Source organism: Aspergillus alliaceus (genome assembly GCF_009176365.1).
Source record: "Aspergillus alliaceus strain CBS 536.65 unplaced genomic scaffold BDW43scaffold_99, whole genome shotgun sequence".
Taxonomy (NCBI): Eukaryota; Fungi; Ascomycota; class Eurotiomycetes; order Eurotiales; family Aspergillaceae; genus Aspergillus; species Aspergillus alliaceus.
In genome coordinates, this window is record NW_022474782.1 from 43391 (window position 1) to 65487 (window position 22097).

General features: G+C 49.2%; 8 protein-coding genes across 8 annotated transcripts; 4 read left to right on the forward strand and 4 right to left on the reverse strand.

Annotated features, from left to right (window-relative positions):
* Window positions 1–3570: 3570 nt before the first annotated feature.
* On the reverse strand, window positions 3571–4763 carry BDW43DRAFT_317127 (alpha/beta hydrolase; the record flags this gene model as incomplete). The annotated part of the gene is made up of 2 exons (XM_032048464.1): window positions 3571–4475; window positions 4544–4763. The coding sequence occupies 2 exons, from the start codon at window positions 4761–4763 to the stop codon at window positions 3571–3573; spliced, it is 1125 nt and encodes a 374-aa protein (XP_031893965.1).
* Window positions 4764–5170: 407 nt separating this feature from the next.
* BDW43DRAFT_324210 (FAD-binding oxidoreductase) lies at window positions 5171–8837 on the forward strand (the record flags this gene model as incomplete). The annotated part of the gene is made up of 13 exons (XM_032049912.1): window positions 5171–5207; window positions 5259–5394; window positions 5449–5576; window positions 5649–5940; window positions 5999–6097; window positions 6159–6408; window positions 6467–6623; window positions 6674–6920; window positions 6979–7246; window positions 7533–7540; window positions 7663–7782; window positions 7848–8049; window positions 8139–8837. The coding sequence occupies 13 exons, from the start codon at window positions 5171–5173 to the stop codon at window positions 8835–8837; spliced, it is 2643 nt and encodes an 880-aa protein (XP_031893966.1).
* A 395-nt stretch (window positions 8838–9232) lies between these two features.
* BDW43DRAFT_294864 (transcription factor domain-containing protein) lies at window positions 9233–11510 on the forward strand. Its single transcript, XM_032043997.1, has 4 exons — window positions 9233–10034; window positions 10086–10697; window positions 10763–11142; window positions 11194–11510. The coding sequence occupies exons 1-4, from the start codon at window positions 9268–9270 to the stop codon at window positions 11436–11438; spliced, it is 2004 nt and encodes a 667-aa protein (XP_031893967.1). The 5' UTR covers window positions 9233–9267; the 3' UTR covers window positions 11439–11510.
* A 64-nt stretch (window positions 11511–11574) lies between these two features.
* Window positions 11575–12586, reverse strand: BDW43DRAFT_304864 (alpha/beta hydrolase; the record flags this gene model as incomplete). The annotated part of the gene is made up of 3 exons (XM_032045689.1): window positions 11575–11682; window positions 11717–12315; window positions 12529–12586. 3 exons carry the CDS (start codon window positions 12584–12586, stop codon window positions 11575–11577), a joined length of 765 nt encoding a protein of 254 aa, XP_031893968.1.
* A 212-nt stretch (window positions 12587–12798) lies between these two features.
* Window positions 12799–14671, forward strand: BDW43DRAFT_257481 (uncharacterized protein). The gene is made up of 4 exons (XM_032039891.1): window positions 12799–13099; window positions 13195–13812; window positions 13866–14210; window positions 14259–14671. Exons 1-4 carry the CDS (start codon window positions 13002–13004, stop codon window positions 14584–14586), a joined length of 1389 nt encoding a protein of 462 aa, XP_031893969.1. The 5' UTR covers window positions 12799–13001; the 3' UTR covers window positions 14587–14671.
* BDW43DRAFT_257482 (putative isopropanol dehydrogenase) lies at window positions 14672–15952 on the reverse strand. The gene has a single exon (XM_032039892.1). The coding sequence runs from the start codon at window positions 15869–15871 to the stop codon at window positions 14756–14758; it is 1116 nt and encodes a 371-aa protein (XP_031893970.1). The 5' UTR covers window positions 15872–15952; the 3' UTR covers window positions 14672–14755.
* A 318-nt stretch (window positions 15953–16270) lies between these two features.
* Window positions 16271–18078, reverse strand: BDW43DRAFT_324215 (major facilitator superfamily domain-containing protein; the record flags this gene model as incomplete). The annotated part of the gene is made up of 3 exons (XM_032049913.1): window positions 16271–17527; window positions 17582–17864; window positions 17916–18078. 3 exons carry the CDS (start codon window positions 18076–18078, stop codon window positions 16303–16305), a joined length of 1671 nt encoding a protein of 556 aa, XP_031893971.1. The 3' UTR covers window positions 16271–16302.
* A 1955-nt stretch (window positions 18079–20033) lies between these two features.
* BDW43DRAFT_324217 (cytochrome P450) lies at window positions 20034–21668 on the forward strand (the record flags this gene model as incomplete). Its single annotated transcript, XM_032049914.1, has 2 exons — window positions 20034–20435; window positions 20505–21668. The coding sequence occupies 2 exons, from the start codon at window positions 20034–20036 to the stop codon at window positions 21666–21668; spliced, it is 1566 nt and encodes a 521-aa protein (XP_031893972.1).
* Window positions 21669–22097: the final 429 nt, after the last annotated feature.

Sequence of the window (22097 nt, forward strand, 5' to 3'; positions counted from 1 at the left end):
AGTATATCCAAGCCAAATTAGGTTTAGCTGAGGACGCAGAAAGGTATAAGTCTAATCGTGGCAGTTTAATGAAGAATACAAGAAGATCAAAAGCACAATCAAAATCATGTTTACTAAAAAGCAGAGGCTATTTCACTGCATCAATGGTTGATAACTTGAATCCACCTTGACCCACAAGTTCCAGAGCCAAGCTCAGATCGGCAATTTAGGGCTTACATCTCTGCTTCCTCTCCCAACTTCCCAACCATTGCGGTATCTTGTATCCTCCGAGATTATTCTACAAATCCCTGTAAATCCCAGGTTAGTACAGGGCTTGCAGTATAATCTGAATAGATATCTTACTGGAGCTTGTGGATTGCACGAAATCCACTCAGCACGCGCCCAATTCCTAAATTCTTTGTAAACACCTCGAGGGGGGAGACACCTATATTTACTGACGTTGTCTGATCCATATGCCATGCATTTCTTGCCAATGTAAGCTATCCATTCATAATAGATATGTGTTGACATCAACTCACTACAAATACTTCTCTATAGCTGACTGGCCCTTTGATCGCCGCCCGATTTGAGGAGCCTGAGACTGGGGCCTGGTTGGAGTATATTGGGTCGCTTCGGTGGTACTCAGATTGGGGGAAAATTTGAGAAGTCTAAATTTGCATCTGGCAGGTATAACTTCGCAATTGTCCCCGACGTTTGCTAGTTTGCCTCTAAGTTTTTCTAATCCGGATTGACATAGGGAGCGTAGTTGAATTCGGAGACCTCGTGGACATTCCCTGATCCAGGGTTTTCCGGCTCAATGGGATCTGGTGGAATGTTTGGAGTTTGATTCGGGGGCACTGCAGCCATATAGCTTGTGGAATAGAATATACTAAGAACCATAAAGAAAATAATGTTCTTCATTATAACGAATGCTAATGAAGGAGGGTCGACGGGAACGCATGGATGATCAATCCTGAGATCCTCTATGCTGGCACACCTATAGTTTATTATCTCAGGGGGTTATGGGTTGCTTGAGAGTAGCTACTATTAACTACCACCTTAGACTGATATGGGAAAGGCTTTTCCTCTCTGTCCCTTCCCCTTCAGCTCCATATGACCGCAAATGCTCTTTGGTCATCTTGTTTTATTTCAGGGCAATTTTGCCTTTCCGGGCACGATTTGTGCGCCTGGTCTAGCCTTTCAATAAATGCTATAATGCAACGAGCAGGACAAAACCTACTAAACGCAATAAGTAATAGAAAGCAGTGAATGTCTTTCAGACCTACATATACAACTGGAAACCGCTATAGTACTACTTATATAGCGATATAATATATTTCCAGTTCAGGTTATAGATACCGAACGCCCAGTAGGTATGATCACTCAAGGATGATAGTATCGTGAATGGAAGTTCCAATTATCAATTTTCCAAACAGCCTTGTACATGTTATTTATTATGAACAAAACAAGGGGCCAGAGATGAGTTGGATCCACTGGACGGGAACCACAGGAACATCGCAAGTTGAATCCAGAAGGGTGGTTTAAGTATACCCTCTCCTGGGTCAGATTTGCCTTCGTGGTACTAGTGATGATCTGCACCGTTCTCTACCTTTCCTCTGTTGGCTATCTTACAGTGGAGGCTTTCACCAGCCTCAGGAGCTTACCTATCGATTCCTACTCTATACCAAAATTGTCTAACATCTTTCCACACGTTTTATCCGGCTAGAATTTGCTCTCCTTGATCGATACTCATTTGCATCACTGAGCCGCTAACTGTACCCACGAATGAGAGATTTAATTGCCACTGCGCTCACAACAGTGTCTGGCGTTTAGGCGTTTACCTCGATACACGGAAAAAGGGTGTTTCTTTACTTCTACTTTATCATTGTCCTTCCTTTTCGCCTTTCACTTTGCCTTATGGAAAATCACACTGCAAGGATAGAATATGCTAAACGTTCTTCGTGAATGTCTGCTGCGCACTGTCAGCTATGTGAAGAAATAAGTAGCTTTGGCCAGGATTCGCATTGAATATAGAAGACGTACCTTTTTGATAGGAGACGTACCTAGGACGCGAGCAGTGGACCAGGGTACGCCAATCAAACTTGGTAATACACAATACAACAGCTTGAGTTGATAATACGGCCTTTCTTTTATGAGAAACTGTGTTGCAAAACTGAGAAGCACATGCCTTTATGAGTTTGGATAAATTCATATTACATCTTACCCATGCGCTAGTAGAATTTCTCCGTCGGTTCCTGCGGCTGAGCTGACCTGCGAAGTGAGACGGAACATAATATCTCATTCTTGGACTGTAGGACCAGAAGGTGGGGCCCTTGGTATAGATCGATAAACATGAAGATTTCAGGGCAGCAAAGGGACGTGCGATGATTGGCAGAGAGTTGTGTCGGGCATCAAATCTGAATATCAAAATATTATGGTTCGAAAACTACCTTTTGATATAGAGTTGCTAAGCAGCGTGTCGCTAAACAAATTGATCATTCCAACAGTTAACACGATGTAATGGTGAAGCTACCAGGCATTCATAAGGCTCTGATACTTAAAAGGAAGCTTTCAACAAGTCTCAGCTCTAATCGTAGATAATGCAGCCAAAACCTTGTACCCGTTTACGGTCTTGTCTGATGGGATTACAGCAGGGCATAACACCAAATTGGGACTGGTACTCTCTTGGCAGGTAGGCCAATGCTACCTTAGATTCCTTAAGCCCAGTACTAGAAGGTAATGTCGATCTTATATTGGGGATCTACCTTGTATCCAACAATTGGCGGGGACTTCATCAGGACATCTAATGTGAAGAACGGCCCCCATATATCAGGTCCTTGGTACGCCTAGCTTAGGGTATAGTGATGATGTATAAATAGTCTAGTATCGTGGACTTGGTACCAAGAACATCAATTGATTTCTCCAGTTATCACAAGTACCACTTCTGCTACTCCACTAGACGCCGTCCAATAGCGGACCTATCACACCCAATCACGACAGTGTCTCTGGTCAGTACGTTCCCCTTCTAAGGTGATGATCATGTCTGATTCTGATAGGAATCTCTCGGCTTCATCGTCACCTACGCTGTGTGCATCACATCCCAACTAGCACCTGCCCTTCCCGCAGTGGAACTCTGAAATCGAGACCCGCACTCCCTGCCCAAGAGGTAACTGGAAAAATGCCATCAGCAGCAGAGCGGAATGTGTGCCCCTCAATGTACGAATGGGCGATTGGGTGCGAACCTGCGCTGTCCGACTCAGTGTATCAACCAATCCAGCATCAATTGTCTGAAATGGTGTTCGTGAGGCTATCGCTCGGCCACACTTCCTCATTTGCCCTGACTAGGTCGCAAGGAAGCATGGTTGGACTATGCCACATTGCCCAAGGCGAGGCATCACTTGATCATACATACCGAAGAGTTCTAGAAGAACAGGAGGAGATGAATGCAAGCAATGCATTTTAAAGTCCATTCAATAATCAGGGTTTCTTGTCTAGCATAGCTCGTACGTCCTCTATCTATCAAATTGAAGAGTAATCAACACACACGTATATCTACAGTGACGCCTATCCGGTAGTGATACTTGGAGCAACCTACGCCACCTCGTCCCGTTGACCGGTACCGTGTACCTCTGAAAGAAGCCTCGCCGTATCCCTTATGTACTCTCGACTCTTGCGCAATCCCCGAGTGGGATGGTTGTAATGGGCGAACGCATGTGGCACACCCGCGTACCTTTTCATGGTTACTCGAGTCCCTGCCTCACGAAGTAACAGTCCATAGTATTCCGCTTCATCCCGTTCTACATCGAACTCAGCTGTGACAATGTGTGCCGGGGCCAGTCCCTTCAGGGAGGGTGAAAGGACAGGAGTCATTCTCCAATCTGAAAGGATCTCCGATCGGACCGCTTCATCCGTGCCAACGTAGTAATTTAGGAACCAAGACTCCCGAGCGAGTGGTGACCACGGCAGGTCAGAGCAGAATATGGCACTGGGGTACGGGCAGGTTTCTGCAGTAAGAGGTTCTGCATCGGTTATAGAGAGCGGCACGTAGCGCATGTCCGTCGCAGGCACCACCATCAGTTGGAGTTTCAATTCGAGTGGAGGAGAGTAGTCACGCGCAAAGTGGGCAAGAACAGCTGTGATCAACCCACCCGAGGATAGTCCCCCGATCGAGATGGAGTTGGGGTCAATGTTGAGGGTTTGCGCGTTGGAATGTGCCCATTGCACTGCGGCCCAACAGTCATACAACGCGATAGGATATCGGTGTTCCGGGGCAAGACGATAATCCACGTCGATGACAATTATAGACGATTCGTTGCAGATGCTACGACACCAAGCGGCTTCCGACTGTAGGCCTCCAAGTACCCAGCCGCCTCCGTGGAAATTTAGGTGTACTGGGAATGGGCCCAGCCCGGGGGGTGTGTATACGCGACAGGTGATCGATCCTTTGGGATTTGAGACGGGGACTTGGTAGTCTCGGACATGATGTACTTCGGGGCCTGTAAAGTGAAGTCAAGACACGTTTAGTGAGTAGCTTTCTTCGACATAGATTATGAATAGAATTCACCTGTCCAAGTTGGGTAGGTAAAGCTGTATCTCTCAGGGCACTGCCGAAATTCTTCAATAGTCACCAAGTGAGCTCCTGTCATGTCCTTTCCGTGGTTTGTCCACATCTCCTGCCATTCAACATCTAGGCCTTCAAGGTATTTTTCCGGTATCACGTTCCCTTGCCGCCTTGCCAAGGTATGGACGGTCATTATTTGATCTGTTTCTGTAATTGTCGCCATGGTGTGAATGAGAAATTGCATCAATTGGTAAACGTTGCAAGGTGATATTCTGCCAGGAGGTGATATATTCTTCCAACGTGGCTTCCGTCACCGCAGACAATTACCATCCCCTCATAGCTCCATCAACCGGTTTGCCCAGGATCCCCTAAAGCAGAGACTAATAGATAATAGATGTAGTGGAGCCGTATCGGCATCACTTTCAATTGGTGGCATTGAAATCCATTTTGATAGGAAGGTCGCGATCGGCATCCACAATCTCGTATCGCTTCCCCGCAAAACGCCTTATCAGGAACCGGAGATAAGAGGGATGGAGTCTCTGGAGAGACTATAAACGGGGCATCAACAGATTGATTCAAAACGGCTCGACCTTCACAGCATAGGCTTTCATGCACAGCACCACACCCGTCATGGCGGAAAGCACAAGAATTTCAGACGTCCCTGATCGTCAAGTCGAGTCAATGGTGACTCACTCAGATGCACAGAAACCTCTTCAAGTCGGCCGGGCATATGAACCAGGTTTGCGTCGAGTGCCTGACCGTATTCCCTGGGTTGTCGGACTCATCATCGTTGTTGAGCTTGGGGAGAGATTCACCTATTTCGGCCTTAGTGGACCCCTACAGAATTACATCAAGTATGTTGCTTCGCTACCTTGGGTTATTATTTACCACTGAACACATGACGGCAGGAATCCATACATCCCTGGAGCAGAACTACCAGGCGCCCTTGGTAAGGGGCAAGCAACTGCGTCTGCTCTAGGTAACTTTTTCAAGTTTTGGGCGTATGCCTCCACCATTCTGGGGGCGGTGGTAGCCGGTGAGGACAGTCTATGTTGCGTACATGAAAGGCCCACTGTCCACTGACTCATCGCTCTCCCGAACCACACAGATCAGTATGTCGGCAAATTTAAGGCCATAGTCATAGCCTCTGGGGTTTACATCGTCGGCTTAACTATCCTTGTAGCAACTGCGACCCCAGCAGCTATCAATGGAGGATCGGCATTTGGTGGGCTCGTTGCCTCGATGGTTATCATAGGCTTGGGAACAGGTGGAATCAAAGCAAATGTCACCCCTTTCTGTGCTGAACAGTATACGAAGGGCAGCGCCTTTATCAAGACACTAAAGTCAGGAGAACGTGTGGTTGTAGACCCTGAGCTCACCGTGGAGCGAATGTTCATGTGGTATATTCCTTGTTCCTGCCAGGTAGAGTACCACACAATATTAATGCTAAAGTTACAGGTTCTACTGGGCCGTCAATATCGGTGCTCTATCACCCTTGATTACCGTCAATGTGGAAGCCAAAGTGTCCTTCTGGCTGGCCTTTCTCATACCCTTGATGTTAGTATAGATACATAAAATATTCGTTGTTCATCCAAATTTGACTAATACTGGAGTACAGTGTGATTGTCCTTGCTGCCATCGTTTTCACATGCTGCAGCAGGTTGTATATCAAGACCCAACCACAGGGTTCACCAATTGTTGAAACCGCCAGAACTGTATATGTTGCTATATCGGAAAGGGGCTTCGAGAATGCGAAGCCCAGTGCCCTGAGGGAACGGGGTCGGATAGAGAGATACTCTGCCGCATCCAACGCCAACTACACCGATCAAAGTGTTGATGGGGTTAAAAGGGGCATGAGGGCCTGCAAAGTATAGAAGACCAACAATTTTGTCAATGACCATCGATATCGCTGACCATGATGAACAGCTATTCCTCCTGTTCCCGTTCTATTTCATTTGCTGGGTCCAGATCTGGAATAATCTCATCTCCCAGGCTGGTCAGATGGCTCTGCACGGCACTCCAAATGATTTGCTGCAAAATCTAGACCCTATAGCTTTGATTATCTTCATCCCGTTCCTCGATCGTAAGTGCAACCGGGTTTACTCTCAGGGCAGCTGTCTAACACAAGATCAGTCGTCGTCTACCCAACATTGCGTCACTTTAAGATCGATTTCCGACCAGAGTTGAAGATTACTGTCGGGTTCTTCATGGCTTCTATATCTATGGTGTACGCCAGTGTGCTCCAGCACTACATATACATCTCTCCGGCGCAAACCATTCACGTTTGGGTTCAGACACCTGCATATGTTCTAGTCGCCTTCTCGGAGGCCTTCGTTGTGGTGACGGGCTTGGAAATCGCATATACCAATGCCCCCGAAAGGTAAGGTAGCTTTGTGGTTACCTGATTAACACACTAAACTCACTGGCCATGTCAATAGTCTGCGCTCCCTGGTTTCGTCACTTTTCTGGTTGACTATCGGCGTAGCGGCGGCCATTTGTATCGGACTCGCCCCGGTTTCACAGGATCCCTATTTAGTCTGGATGTATGGATCTCTAGCTATTGTAGGTTTCGTCGCGGGAATCCTGTTCTATGTACTCTTCGGGAGGGTATTGAATCAGCCAGTCCCGGTATTGGATTCGGTGGAGACCACAACTTTGGGCCAGCGGGAAGACGAAGAGGCACAAATTGGGGGAGGGAAATGCATAGTGGTGACGGGAAAAGGTACATAGCCGAATGTTCCTCAGTTCCTTGGGGTTGTAATCAATAATTTTCTCCTTAATCAGTTGCCGTCTATTGATGCAATTAGTCATAAGTTTCCTTACTTCCACCTTAGTTCCAAGGCCCAATCCTCGGCTATCTCTCCTGCACCTTATCATGCTGATAGGATCACTTGTTCTCCACTTTAAGGCTCCACAGGAATGCCGCCAATCGGAGAAAGCCCGGATATTCCATTGGCATGACGTTGTCTATCCTGACGGTGGTTTATATAAGCCAGCACAGTGTTAAGACACCATAAGGACAAAAGGTTAATTCAAAATGGCGCATAACGATATTGTGGTGCTCGGGTAAGAACATAGGAGCTCTCGACTCACGTACATGTTTCCTAACATTAATCATCTAGCGCGGGTATCATCGGCTTAAACGTTACCTTGGAGTTATCGAAACGTGGCTATGGACGGCATGTCACAGTTATGGCGGAACATCTCCCGGGAGATGAATCTATCGATTATACCTCTCCTTGGTGCGCAGATATGCCTTCCTTTTGCACTGCATAGATCGTATTCTCACGCTCCGTCTGTGCTTTAGGGCCGGAGCGAATTTTTCAGGCATATCTGGCAGCGATGCCAACGCACTGCGCTGGGATCGATCTGGCTACTCGACCATGATTGGCTTGATTGATGCCGGGGCGGAAGAAGCGAAGTATCTGTCCAAAACCGAGTCAACAGAGTATTGGGACCAAGCACCATCGCAGGATAAGATCAACAGCATGACAGAGTATCTGCGTGATGTAAGGCTGCCCAGGACGTAAATCCCCATTTTAACACACAAAGAAAGTCACTAGGCAATTGCGCTAACTCCGTGGCCTTCAACTGGTAGCTTGTCATAATCCCTTCATCCGATCTCCCTGAAGGGGTTGCCTTCGGTATAAAATTCACCACAGTCACACTCAATGCGCCCGCACATTGCGAACATCTGAAACACCTCCTATCTCAACCCCGGTATGGTGGTGTAAGATTTGTCCGCCGAAAGGTATCGCGCTTACAGGACGCCTTCCTGCAAGGAACGCACATTGTCTTCAACTGCGTCGGCAACGCAGCATTTAGCTTAGCGGGAGTTACTGACCTGAAATGCTATCCCACACGTGGTCAGATTGTTGTTGCAAAGGCGCCGTCAGTCAACGTCAATGTTATGCGGCATGGCAAAGACTACGAGACATATATTATCCCACGGCCCCGCTCAGATGGCACCGTGATACTAGGTGGCTACCTACAGCCACGCGACCACACAAGCCAGGCCCGACCGGTAGAGACCGAATCTATCCTGAGTCGAACGGCAGCACTCCTGCCGGTCCTCAAAAATGGAGAAACAAAAATTATTCGCGTTGCCGTGGGATTGCGGCCATCACGGCAAGGCGGTGCTCGAGTGGAGCTCGAGACCACGCCGGAGGGTAACACTGTGGTACACAACTATGGCGCGGGTGGGACTGGGTTTCAAGCTGGGATGGGAATGGCTATGGATGCGGTTGATTTGGCCGCTGACATCCTCGGCCATCTCCAGGCTCATAGTAAGTTGTAAGGGTATATGATATAGGATTTATGGGAATATATATCTTCGCTTCTAGCTATATTCACTGGAATAAATACGGTATATCGGCAATAGTAATGCAGAGTACCAAGAATTGAAGAGAGTGGTTATCTATAAGTCACATATCTTGGAACGCATGTAAGGAATTGTACGCAAGTGATTAGGGCATGACTGGTCTGGGAGACTGTAAGCAAACCACCTTCTTAATTTGGATAAGAGATCCGTACATGCACGTGACGCCATACTAGTACAGATCCGGTATAGTTTAGAGACTCGTGACCACACTGTCTCAAAAGAGCAAGTGATTGATTGTCTCTCTTCTCTCTCCCAACATAAACCCTAATGTCACTGGTTTAGATACATGGACAATGACACATTTACTAGAAGGCACCCATATTCAGGGACTGGGCCCCGTAGGTACATGAGCAAAGCTCAACGCGCATGCGACCTTTGTCGCTCTCGGAAGTCGGCGTGTCAGATCGACACGGCTCCCCCTTGTCGCCTATGCAGGGTTCATGGACAACCTTGCGAGTTCACCGACCGTATAGTCCGTAAGAAAAGGCACCATTTGCAGAATACTGCCTCCCCGTCACGGAACGCTTTCAACGGTATAGCTGGCTCTAGTGATGGGCGAACGAATGAGTCATCGGTATTTGCAAGCTTGGTGAAACCGACGGATTCAGCAGCCATGCATATGACGGAAAGCCCTATGCATGCTGAAGATCCAAGCGTTGGCGAGCAGTTATTTGACTTTAGCTTGGGGCAAGGTTTTGACGATCCACATGCCTCTGTCCTGGGTAGAGAAGACCATGGAATCATGGATGAGCTGATGCTCAGTATGTATGAGGGTCAGGGATTGTCTCATATAGAGCCGAATCCTGGTCTGGGTCCCCCATCTCTTGATAACCATCCATCATTGACTTCTCAGTTGTGTGGTCTGACTGGTGATATGGATCCCTATGTTCTACGACACTATCGTTTCGATATAAGATCAGAGTTTCTATTCTCCAAGCTTGCTATACGGTCAGTACGAAATACAGAGGTGCCAGTGCAATTCTTGTTATCGAAACCTGAGTTGAGCAACGAGTCGAAGTCCTTAACTAGCCTGGAACCCCCAATTCCTGGGGAAGGATTGTCTGGTCTATCGCAGATCGTCACCCCGGAGATTGGGGAGCGATTGATCCAATTGTCAGTTGGTTGAGCTCGGCTAGCATTACATTGTGACTGACGTACCACCAGGTTTACGCGTTTCGTTAACCTACAATTTCCCATTCTTTCCGAGGATCGACTCCCAGATCCACGAGCCTCATCGGCACATCTCCTAGCGGCGATATACTTGATCAGCCAGCCCTTTACGACGTTTGATGACTACCTATGCATCGAGCTCGTGTACAGTCCTCCGTCGCCGCAAGACCTATTTAGAATCGCGTGGAGGGAGCTTAATCATGCTTTATCTGAGCCGACAATCCAGTCCTTGCAGGCAGCACTGATTCTCCTATTACACCCGCCTTCGAATCCTCTGTTACTTGACAGCACGGTGAAGTGGACACTTCTCGGCATGACTGTGTCAATGGCACAAACCCTCGGTCTGCATTTGAACCCTTCTATATGGAATATACCATCAGATGAAATCCATACCCGTCGCCGTTTATCATGGGTGGTATTTGCTATAGATAAGTGGCTCGCCTTTAGCTTCGGCCGACCAAGCCACATCTCAAGAAATGATTGGCTCATTACCGAATTGAATTCGAGCGACATTGAATCTGAAACCTCTACCAGTGGTGCTCATTTGTATGCTATTGAGTTCTCAAAGCTCACCACAATCCTGGACAATGTCCTCACAAGCCTTTAGTAAGCGATGACCTTCACAAACTCTAGGACCCGCCGTAAAGCTACGCGAACTAACTTATCTTTATTTCTTTACGTGGATTGTCCGCCCTGTCCAAGGACTTCCGTTTGACAATTTCCAACGCTCGTCCACTTATGCACGACCTCACAGCATGGCACGCCAGCCTACCTTTACTACTGGCCATGGACCCGACAGCCGGACGTAAACAAACATCGAATGATTCAGCATCTCTCCACATCGCCTATCAATCCGTGAAGATCCTAATCCTCCGCGCATTACTCCGCCCATTCAACAATACAGATCATCCTGCTTCTGAACTAGAGCAAGATGAAGAGTGGCACGCCGCACGGTCGCAGATTCGCAAAACAGCATCAACCGAGACAGATGCGGCTCTGAGCCTTATATCAAACCTACAACCAGCACACTACCACGCATTCTGGGCACCTTGTATGTATGACATGAAGATCTTAGGGAAAACCAGTCTACTGACAAGAAGAGGGTCGAAAACGTCTTTTGCCTCTATAATGAATCTTTTGTTCCTGCTGACGGTCACCGCTCACCAGTTATGTGGCCCTGAAGGTATGAATTCAGGGGAAGAGTACACTGAGCGCAGGGAGACTCTTGATCGGGCGAGAACGATATTTCGATTACATGCGAAGAGTCTCGATATCATCCGATTTGCCCTTCTACGCATTGATGCGGTGTTTTGGATCGGATGGGAGAAGGTCTTGGGCTTTCATTGAGCCCCTCAAACCTACTAAGATAAATACGATGATGATAGTGACCAGTGGACTCTGGCAAAGACTGTAAAACAATTATGGACAACAAACAAATGGGCCGTAGCCCCAAACATCCCGCGAGAAAGAAATTTCACTAAGGTCAAACCCCCTCCCCAGCCACCCTCCGTATGGCGGCCGTCATTTCTGCAGGGACCGAAAAGAGTGGGCTGTGAGACGCGTCCACCGTTTCCGTCCTAATGGGGATAACCTTTGGCCGTCTCCTCCACCATCATCTTCTGCACATAAAAAGGGATGGCGTTATCCTTGACACAGTAAAGATAGATCGTAGGAACGTGTTTCCACGCAGCATACGTGACGGGACTATGGAGGGTCTGATAGCTGTGTGGTTTCAATCTGGCCACTGCCCCCTGCACCTCAGAGGTTGACACGTAGAAAATTTCGCCGGGCGAAATGGGACTAAGGGCAAGGCGATCTGCCGAAATATTCCACCATGGAAGGTTATTCCCGCCAAAAGTGCCGATTACGGATTTCCCCTTCGATATGACGAAGGAGCAGCAAAGGAACAAGTGGGCAACACCGCCACTCTGACCGTTCTTCGGGCGTGTTACCAAGTCCAAGCCCTGGATTGCCTCGCTCGACACGACGCCTCCATAGGAGTGAGCTACCACAACGATCCTTCGGCCAGAATTGGCGATGCGTTCGACCTCGGCTCTGATATGGGCAACGTCGGGTGAGAAGTCGGCAAGGTACTCGACTGGTCCTACGGACGGTAAATGAACCATCTCAATGTCGTAGCCTTCTGCCTTTAGTCGTTTGCTGACTGGGTGGGAACACTCTGGGCCATGACAGGCGCCCGGGGCAAAAAGGATTTGTCGTATAACTGACCATATCTCGAGGAGTTATGGAAGGTTAATGGCTGGAAGGTTAATGGCAAGCAGGGTGAATGGACAAGTAGGGATTGTGCAGTTTATATGTTTACATGGTTGCAATGTAAACTTTTGCATTCCTTGCCAGTTAGTACTATTCTCTCGATATGGTGTTACTTCAACGGAATTGTCTGTTTTTTTCAGAGTCTTGGTGTCACAATCCTCACTGGCCCGCACCTTTATCAGGAAGACTCGCTTTGCGGGGGGTCCTTTTGTCATGTACATAATGTCTGCCCATGATCTGTAAATAAGGAATAATTTGTACGCCTCGTACACTTGCCTGGCATGGCTTTCAGTGCTGTCTCATCATTGTCACCTATAGCTTCCTATAGCTAAAGGATCAAGAGAATCTCCCACCAGTGCGGGTGCGGGAGAGTGGGGCAATGAGGGGCAGATGGCCAGCCTCCTACTACCACATCTGTCTGTCTACCGATCTTTCTGTCCCTTGCTATGTCCAACTATCTCGAGGTGACATCAGAGGAAGAAGTGGATCAGGTCTGCTGGGGTTTCCTTTCAAGCCAGCTCTAACTCATTGGTCTACTTGCTGGGCGGCGTGGCCTTTCCCTACCCTCCACTCACTGTATACGAGTCAGTACCTGCTGGGTCACGAACATTCTCGTTAGTCCAACAGTCCGACAAAATGGGTACGACCAGATACTCATCTCGGGTCTGCCTAACCTGTAAGTCCGGTAAAAGAAAATGCGACAAAGTGCTACCGGTGTGTTCGCGATGCGCGAGGTAGAGTACTGATCCCCACCCATCCCTATCCGTAGACAGCGGTGTTCTTTTCAAGCGACCACGCTAATTAAAACCCGGACTCCTATGCGATGTAGGCTCCAGTTGACATGTGTATATGAGGGCGCCGATGATATACAGTCTCATGCAGCACCCTCGCTCCATCAAGCACTTTTCAAGTCTAAGTCATCGAACGCCTGGCTGCGCAGCGCTTACACTGCAATGCAAAAAGACCGAAGCTTGTATCTGAAGAATGCAAACACATACTTTGGTACAGTTCACAAGTGGCTCCCTCTCATGAATAAAGAATCCTTTAAAGCGCGCTGGGAAGAACCTTCCTTTGAGCCAACCACCGAGGACTGTCTCCTGCTCTTGAGCATGTGCTTAATAATTCAGCGCCCAGATGAACAGCAAAGCCCATCCATGATGGAAACAGAGCAGTACCACGCAGTGAAGCACTTATTCCAGCATGCATTCACAGACAGTATCAGTAGTCCATTGGTAGCCGTACTTCAAGCAGGCGTACTTCTGGCGACTTACGAGTATGGCCATGGCATGGTGCATGCCGCCCATAGCACGGTCTACTCATGCATCTCTGCCGCTATCACATTGGGCCTTCACCAATCGAAGGCCTGCTCGTGCTCCAGGTTTAGTGCCGGCTGGAAAGACCAGGGTGAGGGCGCCTATGTCTGGTGGGCCCTTGTAATTAGCGAGAGGTATGTGCCCCCTCTCCTTTTGATCATTTATTATTGACCCTAATTACTCCTAGAATATTTTGTCTGTGGCGCCCAGACGAGGGTCGACTGCCCATCACACGTGTTGTAAATGAAATAGATCTCTTGCATGACCTGGACATACCAGAAAGCTTCGCCGACTCGAATAATATTCCAGCAGGGGATAGGTCGCCCGAGGCGAACTTCTACCGTCAGGTCCAGTCTTCTATTTTAATTGGACATATACTGGAACAAATCAATTCTCCGGACCCTGATCAGGACGAAAGCAAATCCGCGTTCCGAATCCTCGATTCGCGGTTACGCCGCGCTATTGAGATCAACCTGGGCGCAGAAGCAAATCATCTGGGCTCTGCTAGTGAAGCTCTTGCCATGAACAGAAGGTCTGCGCCCTTATTTTTCAGTAGCGTATCACTTCTCACTAGCAGTAGTTCTTTAATCGTCTTACATCAATGGCAATATGACCGAGTCTCAAAGTCCAATCATCGCCTCGACAGTATGCAACAGTCACGCATGGTTTTGGAATCAATGACTACCATTATGGTGGATACTGTTCATGAATTTCTCCCACGTATTTATGCTGGCTGGCCCAAGTCACATCATCCACAGGGCACTCAATCTGTGTTTCAGGCTGCGAATGTCTTACTTTCATTGTTGCATACCACGACGGATAGAAGCGCGTTGGATGCACTGAAAGAAATGCTGACGCTTCAGTCGTGCAGATGGAGAATTGCAAGTAGGTATAGCCCTCCCCTGTAAGACCATGCACTTATTCATATCAGGGGGGTACCTTGAATTCATAAACGAGCAAGAATATTCTTTAGATCAAAATACAATGCGCTCTGGCTAGTATCACCACCCCATGATGGCAGTGTTTAAGAAACATAACGACAATACAAAATGAGATCGACATGATCTTCGAAGCCCCTCACGGCTTCAACACAACATGACTCCCCCAACCGGACAATCGCCCCGCAGCCTGAAGTGCCTCCTCAATAGATTCCAATCCAAACTCTTCTGTCTCGTTCACCCCAATGGCAGCCCCAAGTTTCAACAACCCCGACTCCACCATGCGGACCATCCGCAAAATGTGTTGACGGTCATACATGAACCGTCCCTGCAGCCGAATGTTCTTGAACATAATCTGCAAGTACGGCACGTTGATGTTCCCCGCCGAACCACCCATAATGGCGCATCTACCAAACGGACGCAAGGCGCCAACAGCGGCGTCCAAGATCGACCCGTCCGTAGCTGCAGGGGGCGAGAAATCAATAAATACATCCGCCCCGTGGGAATTACACACTGCCGTTTTGAGGTTGGCCGTATTATACGCAACGTCCTCGGTGAGTACAACAGTTCGCAGTCGACCTGTGGACGCGTATGTTGTTTCGAGCGCTGCGAGTGCACTTTGATTCCGACCTGCCGCCACGGCCGTCGCCCCCATAGCGAGAGCGACCGCCACGGCAGCTCCGCCGTATCGTCCCGTAGCGGGGGCAATAATGACCACCTCACCAGGCTTCACATCCACCTCGGACAATCCCCCAAATGGTACTAGACAAACGGGCATTAAGCAGAGGTCCGATATGGAGTAACCCATTTCGTGGATGAGCAAGGTCTCGTTCAGGGCGAATACATTCTCCAAGGGGAAGCGAGTATATTCTGCATACGTTGCATTTCGCCACGGCCCATCCATGAGCTTTTGAGCAGCTGGATCTTTGCCGCCGTGGACTCCGAACAGGATAGATACTGAGGGATTGTCTCGTGCCCGGACGGTGATGTCACAGAAGACTAGTTGACCGGGTTTTAGCTCCACAGCGTCTGGACCAACTTCGTGCACCCTGCCAATCGCGGTGTTGCCGGGGGTCATTGGCAGGGGCATCGGGTATTGTCTCGAGCCATTCAGGACTTGCGACATGTAGGGGACAATGTCTGCAGCCAGGATGCGGACGACTACCTCACCAGTGTGGGCGACTGGGCGTGGGACAGTCTCAAGGGAAAGCGGTGCATCGTGAGAATGGAGGATGAGAGCTTTGTGAGTCGCCATGATGGAAGAATGGATTGGATTGGTTTAGATGGCTTCGCAGTGACAAGAAATGGTAACTGATTATATACCACGTTCAAGTTCCCATAACTCCGATTAAATGCGTACTTAGGTCCGTAAGCCCCGGGGGATAAGTCCTTGGAAACTCCCACAGTCTATAATAGTGGATCTAGAGGTGCGGCGGGTGCGGGTGCGGGTGCGGACTTGGTGGCGAGTTACGGGCAAATGGTGATAACCCCAAGTTTCCAGGAACATATTGTTAGAATCAACCCAGTCGTGTTTTTCTATTTTAACCTAAATATTAATCTGGTGACTATTACCCAACAATTGATACGTACGAGTACGTATATCCAAGGAAACAACCACACGCCCCCGTCACACACTCTATCTCCCTGACTGACTGTTAACCCTCAAGCCCTAACTAACTCGACTCATCAAGCCTTCTCCCCCTTCCCCTTCCCCTTCCCCCTCCCATAATCCAACTTCCCCCACTGCATAACCAACCCGCAAACCAAACAAATCGCCCCGCCAGCGACAACCAAATAAAACTCCCTACCAAGAACATCCGCCACAGCCGCAACCCCCTTCGCCACAACGCGCTCGTCCCCTGACTCCCAAACCGCAGACGACACACCTGCCAACGCCTCCCTAAGCTCATGCTCGGAGTACCCTTCCCCCCCAATCGCCTCTGTCAGCAATCGGTAGCCCACATTCTGAAAGATAGACCCCGCGACCGCAAGAATAATCGCAATACCCCCAAACTGTGCCATATTGAACAAAACCGCACTATCAACTCGGTCCTTGGGATCCTTGTTGATCACATTTGAGATCCCGACGCCATGCTGGAATGAACAGCCCAGTCCGATTCCAATCAGGGCTTCGAGACCGAGGACTTGGGATTCGGAGACGGTGGGGGTAAGGCTTGCGGCCATTGCGGCGCCGGCGGCGACTGTGACCATGCCGGCCAGGATGTAGATGAGGTTGTAGCGGCCAAAGATGGGGAGGAGGCCGCCGACGACCACGACTACTGCGATGAAGACGAGGACGAAGGGGAGAAGGCGGACGGTTTGTTGGAGGGCGGTGTGGCCGCGGGCGAAGGCGAAGAAGAGGGGAGTGTAGTAGAGGGTTACGGCGTAGGAGGCGCCAGCGCAGCCGGATGCTATCCAGAGGGGGAGGAGGTCGGTGCGGGTGAGGAGGTGGACGGGGATGGCGCGTTGGTTGGGCGTTGTTCCGATGCAGTAGTACTGTTGGAGGATCCAGGCAATCAGGATGGCCCCGAACACTACCCAGACGGCGATTGAGGCACCGGAGCCCCAGGCCCAGACGGGACCGGAAAATTCTAATGCCAGGGCGAAGAGAACGGGAGCGGCCATGTTTAAAGCAATGCCGATTGGGTCGATGCTGGTGAGTCGGGCGGTTAGGGGGATGTCGGGGCCGAGGTACTTGCTAGGTATGCAGAGGATGGCGATGGCGAGGCCCAGTCCGACCCACGGGAGGTTCATGTAAAATGCCCAGCGCCAGGTGGTGTGGCTGTTTTCCGCGAGCGCGGACCCGATGGGACCTCCGATTACTAGGCCTACGGCCCATAATGCGCTCAAGAGGCCGAAGAGACGGGGGGTTTCTGCTGGGGTGGCGAACACGGCCACGAAGGTCAGGTTGCTGTGTGGTGTTTAGCTCATATAGGCTTGAGAAGAGACATAGGATGTAACGTACCACTGGTATACGACTGCACCGCCGACACCCATTATCACACGCCCGACAATGACAGATGGGAGATTTGGAGCCGCTCCAGCTACGGCAGCCCCGGCCATGAAGACAACAATATTCGAGATGTAGATCCATCGCATGTCGAAGCAGTACAAGATCTTCCGGGAGAAGGATAGGACAGCAAAGACGGCCAAGCTGAATGAAAGTCCTATCCATGGGAGGAGTGTAATGCTGCCGAAAGCTTCGTACAGACGTGGCTGAATGTTGGCAACATTGCTCACATCATAGCCTAAACAAGAATGAGAGCTCTGAGATGTACGTAGGAACTAGGATGACAAACCATTTATGACCGTCGTGAGCATCACCACCCCGATACTACCTCTCCATTTCCAGGCCGGTATGTTGCTGCGGCGCTGGTCAGATCCTGTAATCGAGCTTTCAAGTGGAGTCTCCTTTGGGGAGGGTCCCTTCATAGAGCCGTTGCTGGAGGACGTATCTGTCATGGTAACTAGGAAATATCTAGATATGAAAATGCAGAGACGCGGACGGGTCAAGTAAAAGTTAAGAAATTTTGTATGAACAATATACACGCTTATTTTCTAGTGCTGATAACAGCCTCGTTCAACGCTAAGAAACGGATCCAAGTAGACATAATGCATATTCTTACGTTGGCGGTGCTGAGAAGAGATGGCCACTGGAGTTATCGATTGGCGTCAGCATCTACATACCTTCTGTCCATGCATGGAAACTGGCAGTCCATGCAGCGCCAAGATTCCTCTCTTCGCCGTCGATCTTCATTCACGTAGTTTCCTTCCTGCGCAGACGGCTACGGAGCGCTTGTCAATAGCTGAGAAAGAGCCTCTAGAGAATGGGGCCCCAATTACAACAGACATTATCCGAAGATGTCGACGTTCCAATCCCATTCCATAGCACATTCCTGGAACTTTGGACCCCACGTAGGAATCTGACCTGTAACTAAGACTTGATATAAGTCTTACATAAGACGGAACAGCACAAACCCTTTGCATTTTAGGGCCCGCTAATATCGTCTAGTCAAGGTGAAAAATATTGGTTTTTCACCGACTAATCCGTGATTAATGTTGCAGATTATTCAGATATAAATAGCGATATCACCATGGATCCGCCTTATGCCCATCCGAAATGACCAATGGTAAGGAAACCTCGATTTTCCGACCTTATCATATGGCCGGTATGGCAAGGGTGGGGCAGTCAAAGCCCTAAGTATCCTTGAGTGTGAAATCATGGCTGCTAGTTTAAGCTTGTGCACAGCTCGCACAACAGTCACTGAAAGCCGTCTTGGTTGGGTCTTCCAGTCTGTTCGCATTTTTGGCCGTGTAACATGGTTCTCTACAGCAATAAAGTTTTTAGGCATAAATCCGCCCCCGGCAACTGACGACAACCAACACATAGTGAAAAGGTTGAGGAAGTATGAGTGGGTAGCAGTCAAACTGTTGTAGTACTGATATGCTCTCATATGCCAGCAATAATGCTAAAACACGAAGAACTCGGTGGAACTTGGCGCCTTTGGACACTGCCCATATTTTAATCTCTCATGCACAGCCAAAACGCCGAGGCTTCCCCGATACGCCAAGCAGCAACGAGAAACGGTTAACCGCCGCCTTATCAGGAAGTATGCAGCGCATATGTAGATCAACATGCACTTGAACTAATGATAGTGTGCTGCTGCGCCATTCTATCGTGACAACCACATCAGTGATAAATCCCTGCTGGGTGTTAAGTCATGGACGTTCAGGTACGTACTAAAGTAGGCTCGTAGAGCATCATGGCTGATTGAACATATGCACCTATACCATGTGGTCCCGGTCATCTTATTCTTACTAGATCAATGGCATTTACTACTAATCACGCAGACAACATTACCCCTCTTCGCCCCTCCAGCATCAGACGGAGCCAGAGACTGGCTGGGACAAGGTTTTCAGGTGCTCCGCCATTATCATCGGACGCTTATGGATGTCAGAGGATATTTTGCCAGACGCTAAATATAGCATCATTCGCGACATGTGTTGCATTATGTACTGATCCTTCAAGAGCCGGTCGTACATGTCGAGATTCGTTTCTGTTCCGTAGAATTATGCTGTAACTTTCACACTATTTCCGCACTAATTTATTGTTCTCCTACTGAACGGGGGGGTGTAGGGCCTCGAGGACCTTTGTATGTCATTGTCTATATAACAGGTCTCACCTACCACCTAAGGTCTTTCTAGCTAAGCACCTGCGGCAGTTTGAACGTTGTTCCACTTACTGAAATATTTCTACGTGTTCTCGGATTAACATCAAGGGTGTTATCTTCCCGTACAATCCCAACGGGCGCGGATCTTGCAGATGTGCATTTAATCCTGTAACACAACATATACATGATATCAATCATCGTATCCCATCCTTGATAGTCATGGGCCTTTCACCTCGCACAGCCCTGATGGAAACGTGGGTCATTCCCGCGCTGGCACTTGGTATTGTGGTGCGTCTACTCTCCTCGCTATATTTGATCTGTCGACATGCACACAAAGCTCGCAGTCTTGACTGCCAGGAGGCCCCGTTATACTCTGGCGGAGACCCTTTCGGCATTTCCACCCTGTTCGAGGCACTACACGCCGATCGAGACAAGGTGCTTCCCGAGCTAGCGCAGAAGCGGTTCGATCTCCTTTCTACTCAGCACAGTAGACTTGTTTCCACCTTTCGTGTGCGCCAGGCTGGCCGGCAGAACTACTTCACGGCGGATCCAAAAAATATCCAGGCCATGTTGGCGACGCAGTTCCATGAGTTTGGCTTAGGTGACATGCGTCGCAAAGTAGCCGACCCTGTGGTGGGTCGTGGTATCGTTAGTGACTCTCTGTTCATCACCCTGCCGTGGCTACGATTTACTGACTTGCAATGCCTGTAACTATAGTTCACATCCGATGGCCAGGCATGGTCCCACTCTAGAGCCTTACTACGACCTCAATTTACGCGGATGCAGATCAGTAACCTTGATATGGAGGAACGTCATGTGCAGAATGCATTTCGAGCCATTCCCGTCCAGTCCGATGGATGGACATCCGAGGTCGATATACAAACCATCTTCTTCCGTCTCACCCTCGACTCGGCTACGGAATTTCTCTTTGGCAAAAGCTGCGAGAGCCAGATCACCGCCTTAACACAGGGCGCCGACAAGGAGCCGGATCGGTTTCTAAACGGCTTCGACCGGTGTACATGGTACCTAGCCGCAAGACTCCGATTTGAAAGGCTATACTGGGTAGTGAACAACCAGGACTTCCGGGACAGCATCGGCGTGGTCCATGAGTTCGTCGATCATTATGTCCACGAAGCCCTGAAGCGAGCGCAACAAACAGAGAAACCCAGTGATTTAGAAAGCCCATCACAATATGTCTTTCTAGACGCGCTCACCTCCACCACGAAGGACCCCATTGAGCTACGCGATGAGTCACTGAACGTCCTTCTGGCAGGGCGGGATACATCAGCTTCTCTTCTGAGCTGGACTGTCCTGCTTCTCGCCCGTCACCCAGGCATGTTCAACAAGCTCCGAGAGGACATCATCGAGCAATTCGGTACCTACAGTAATCCATACGAGATTACATTTGCATCGCTAAAGTCCTGCCAATACCTCCAGCACTTCATCAACGAGACCCTACGTTTGTATCCAGTAGTGCCCTTCAACCGCCGATGTGCGCTTAGGGATACAACGATTCCCAGAGGCGGCGGCAAGGATGGCAACTCCCCCATCTACCTGAAAAAGGGTCAGCCGGTTCTGTTCAGTAGCTATGTCCTGCAACGCCGGAAGGACATCTGGGGAGAAGATGCCGAAGAGTTCAAGCCTGAGCGGTGGTCCGGCCGAAAGGTGACCTGGGAATACATCCCATTCAGTGGTGGACCGAGGACCTGTATCGGTCAACAATTTGCACTTATAAAAGTCAGCTACGTATTGGTCCGTCTATTGCAGCGATTTGATTCTATCCAAGATGTAAATGCTAACCGGCAAATTCGGTATGGTGTTACTCTAACAAGCTGTCCGGCTGATCCGGTTACTGTGAGGATGCACGAGGCTGAGCTTTAGGTCTGTGCGGTATGATGGGAACACATCCTGCAATGGCTGTGGATAGAGGGTTGAGGAGTTGGTTTTTATGATTGCTTTGTAGGCTATTTTGCTTTTCTCGTTGTATCATGGATGGTTTCTTTGTTCTTATGTATATAGTCATCTCTTCCCTTCTCTACACAGCTATGTTTTCTCCTGTTCCAAGGGCTTCTGTTCGTTCTGTAGCATACCTTCATAGGGCTGGTGTTGGTGATATATGGATTCGGCATATCTAAGGGAGAGGTTATTCTGCCAAAATAGTTGCATTTATCATAGGTATACGGGTTGCACAAGCGAGATGTCAGACAGCAATAACAATGTGTTCTTGGTAAAAAGCTCACTACCATACAGTGTGGTGAAGCAATGCCCTCGTATCAACCGTACGCCCGGCAAGATGGTTGAAGGGGGGGG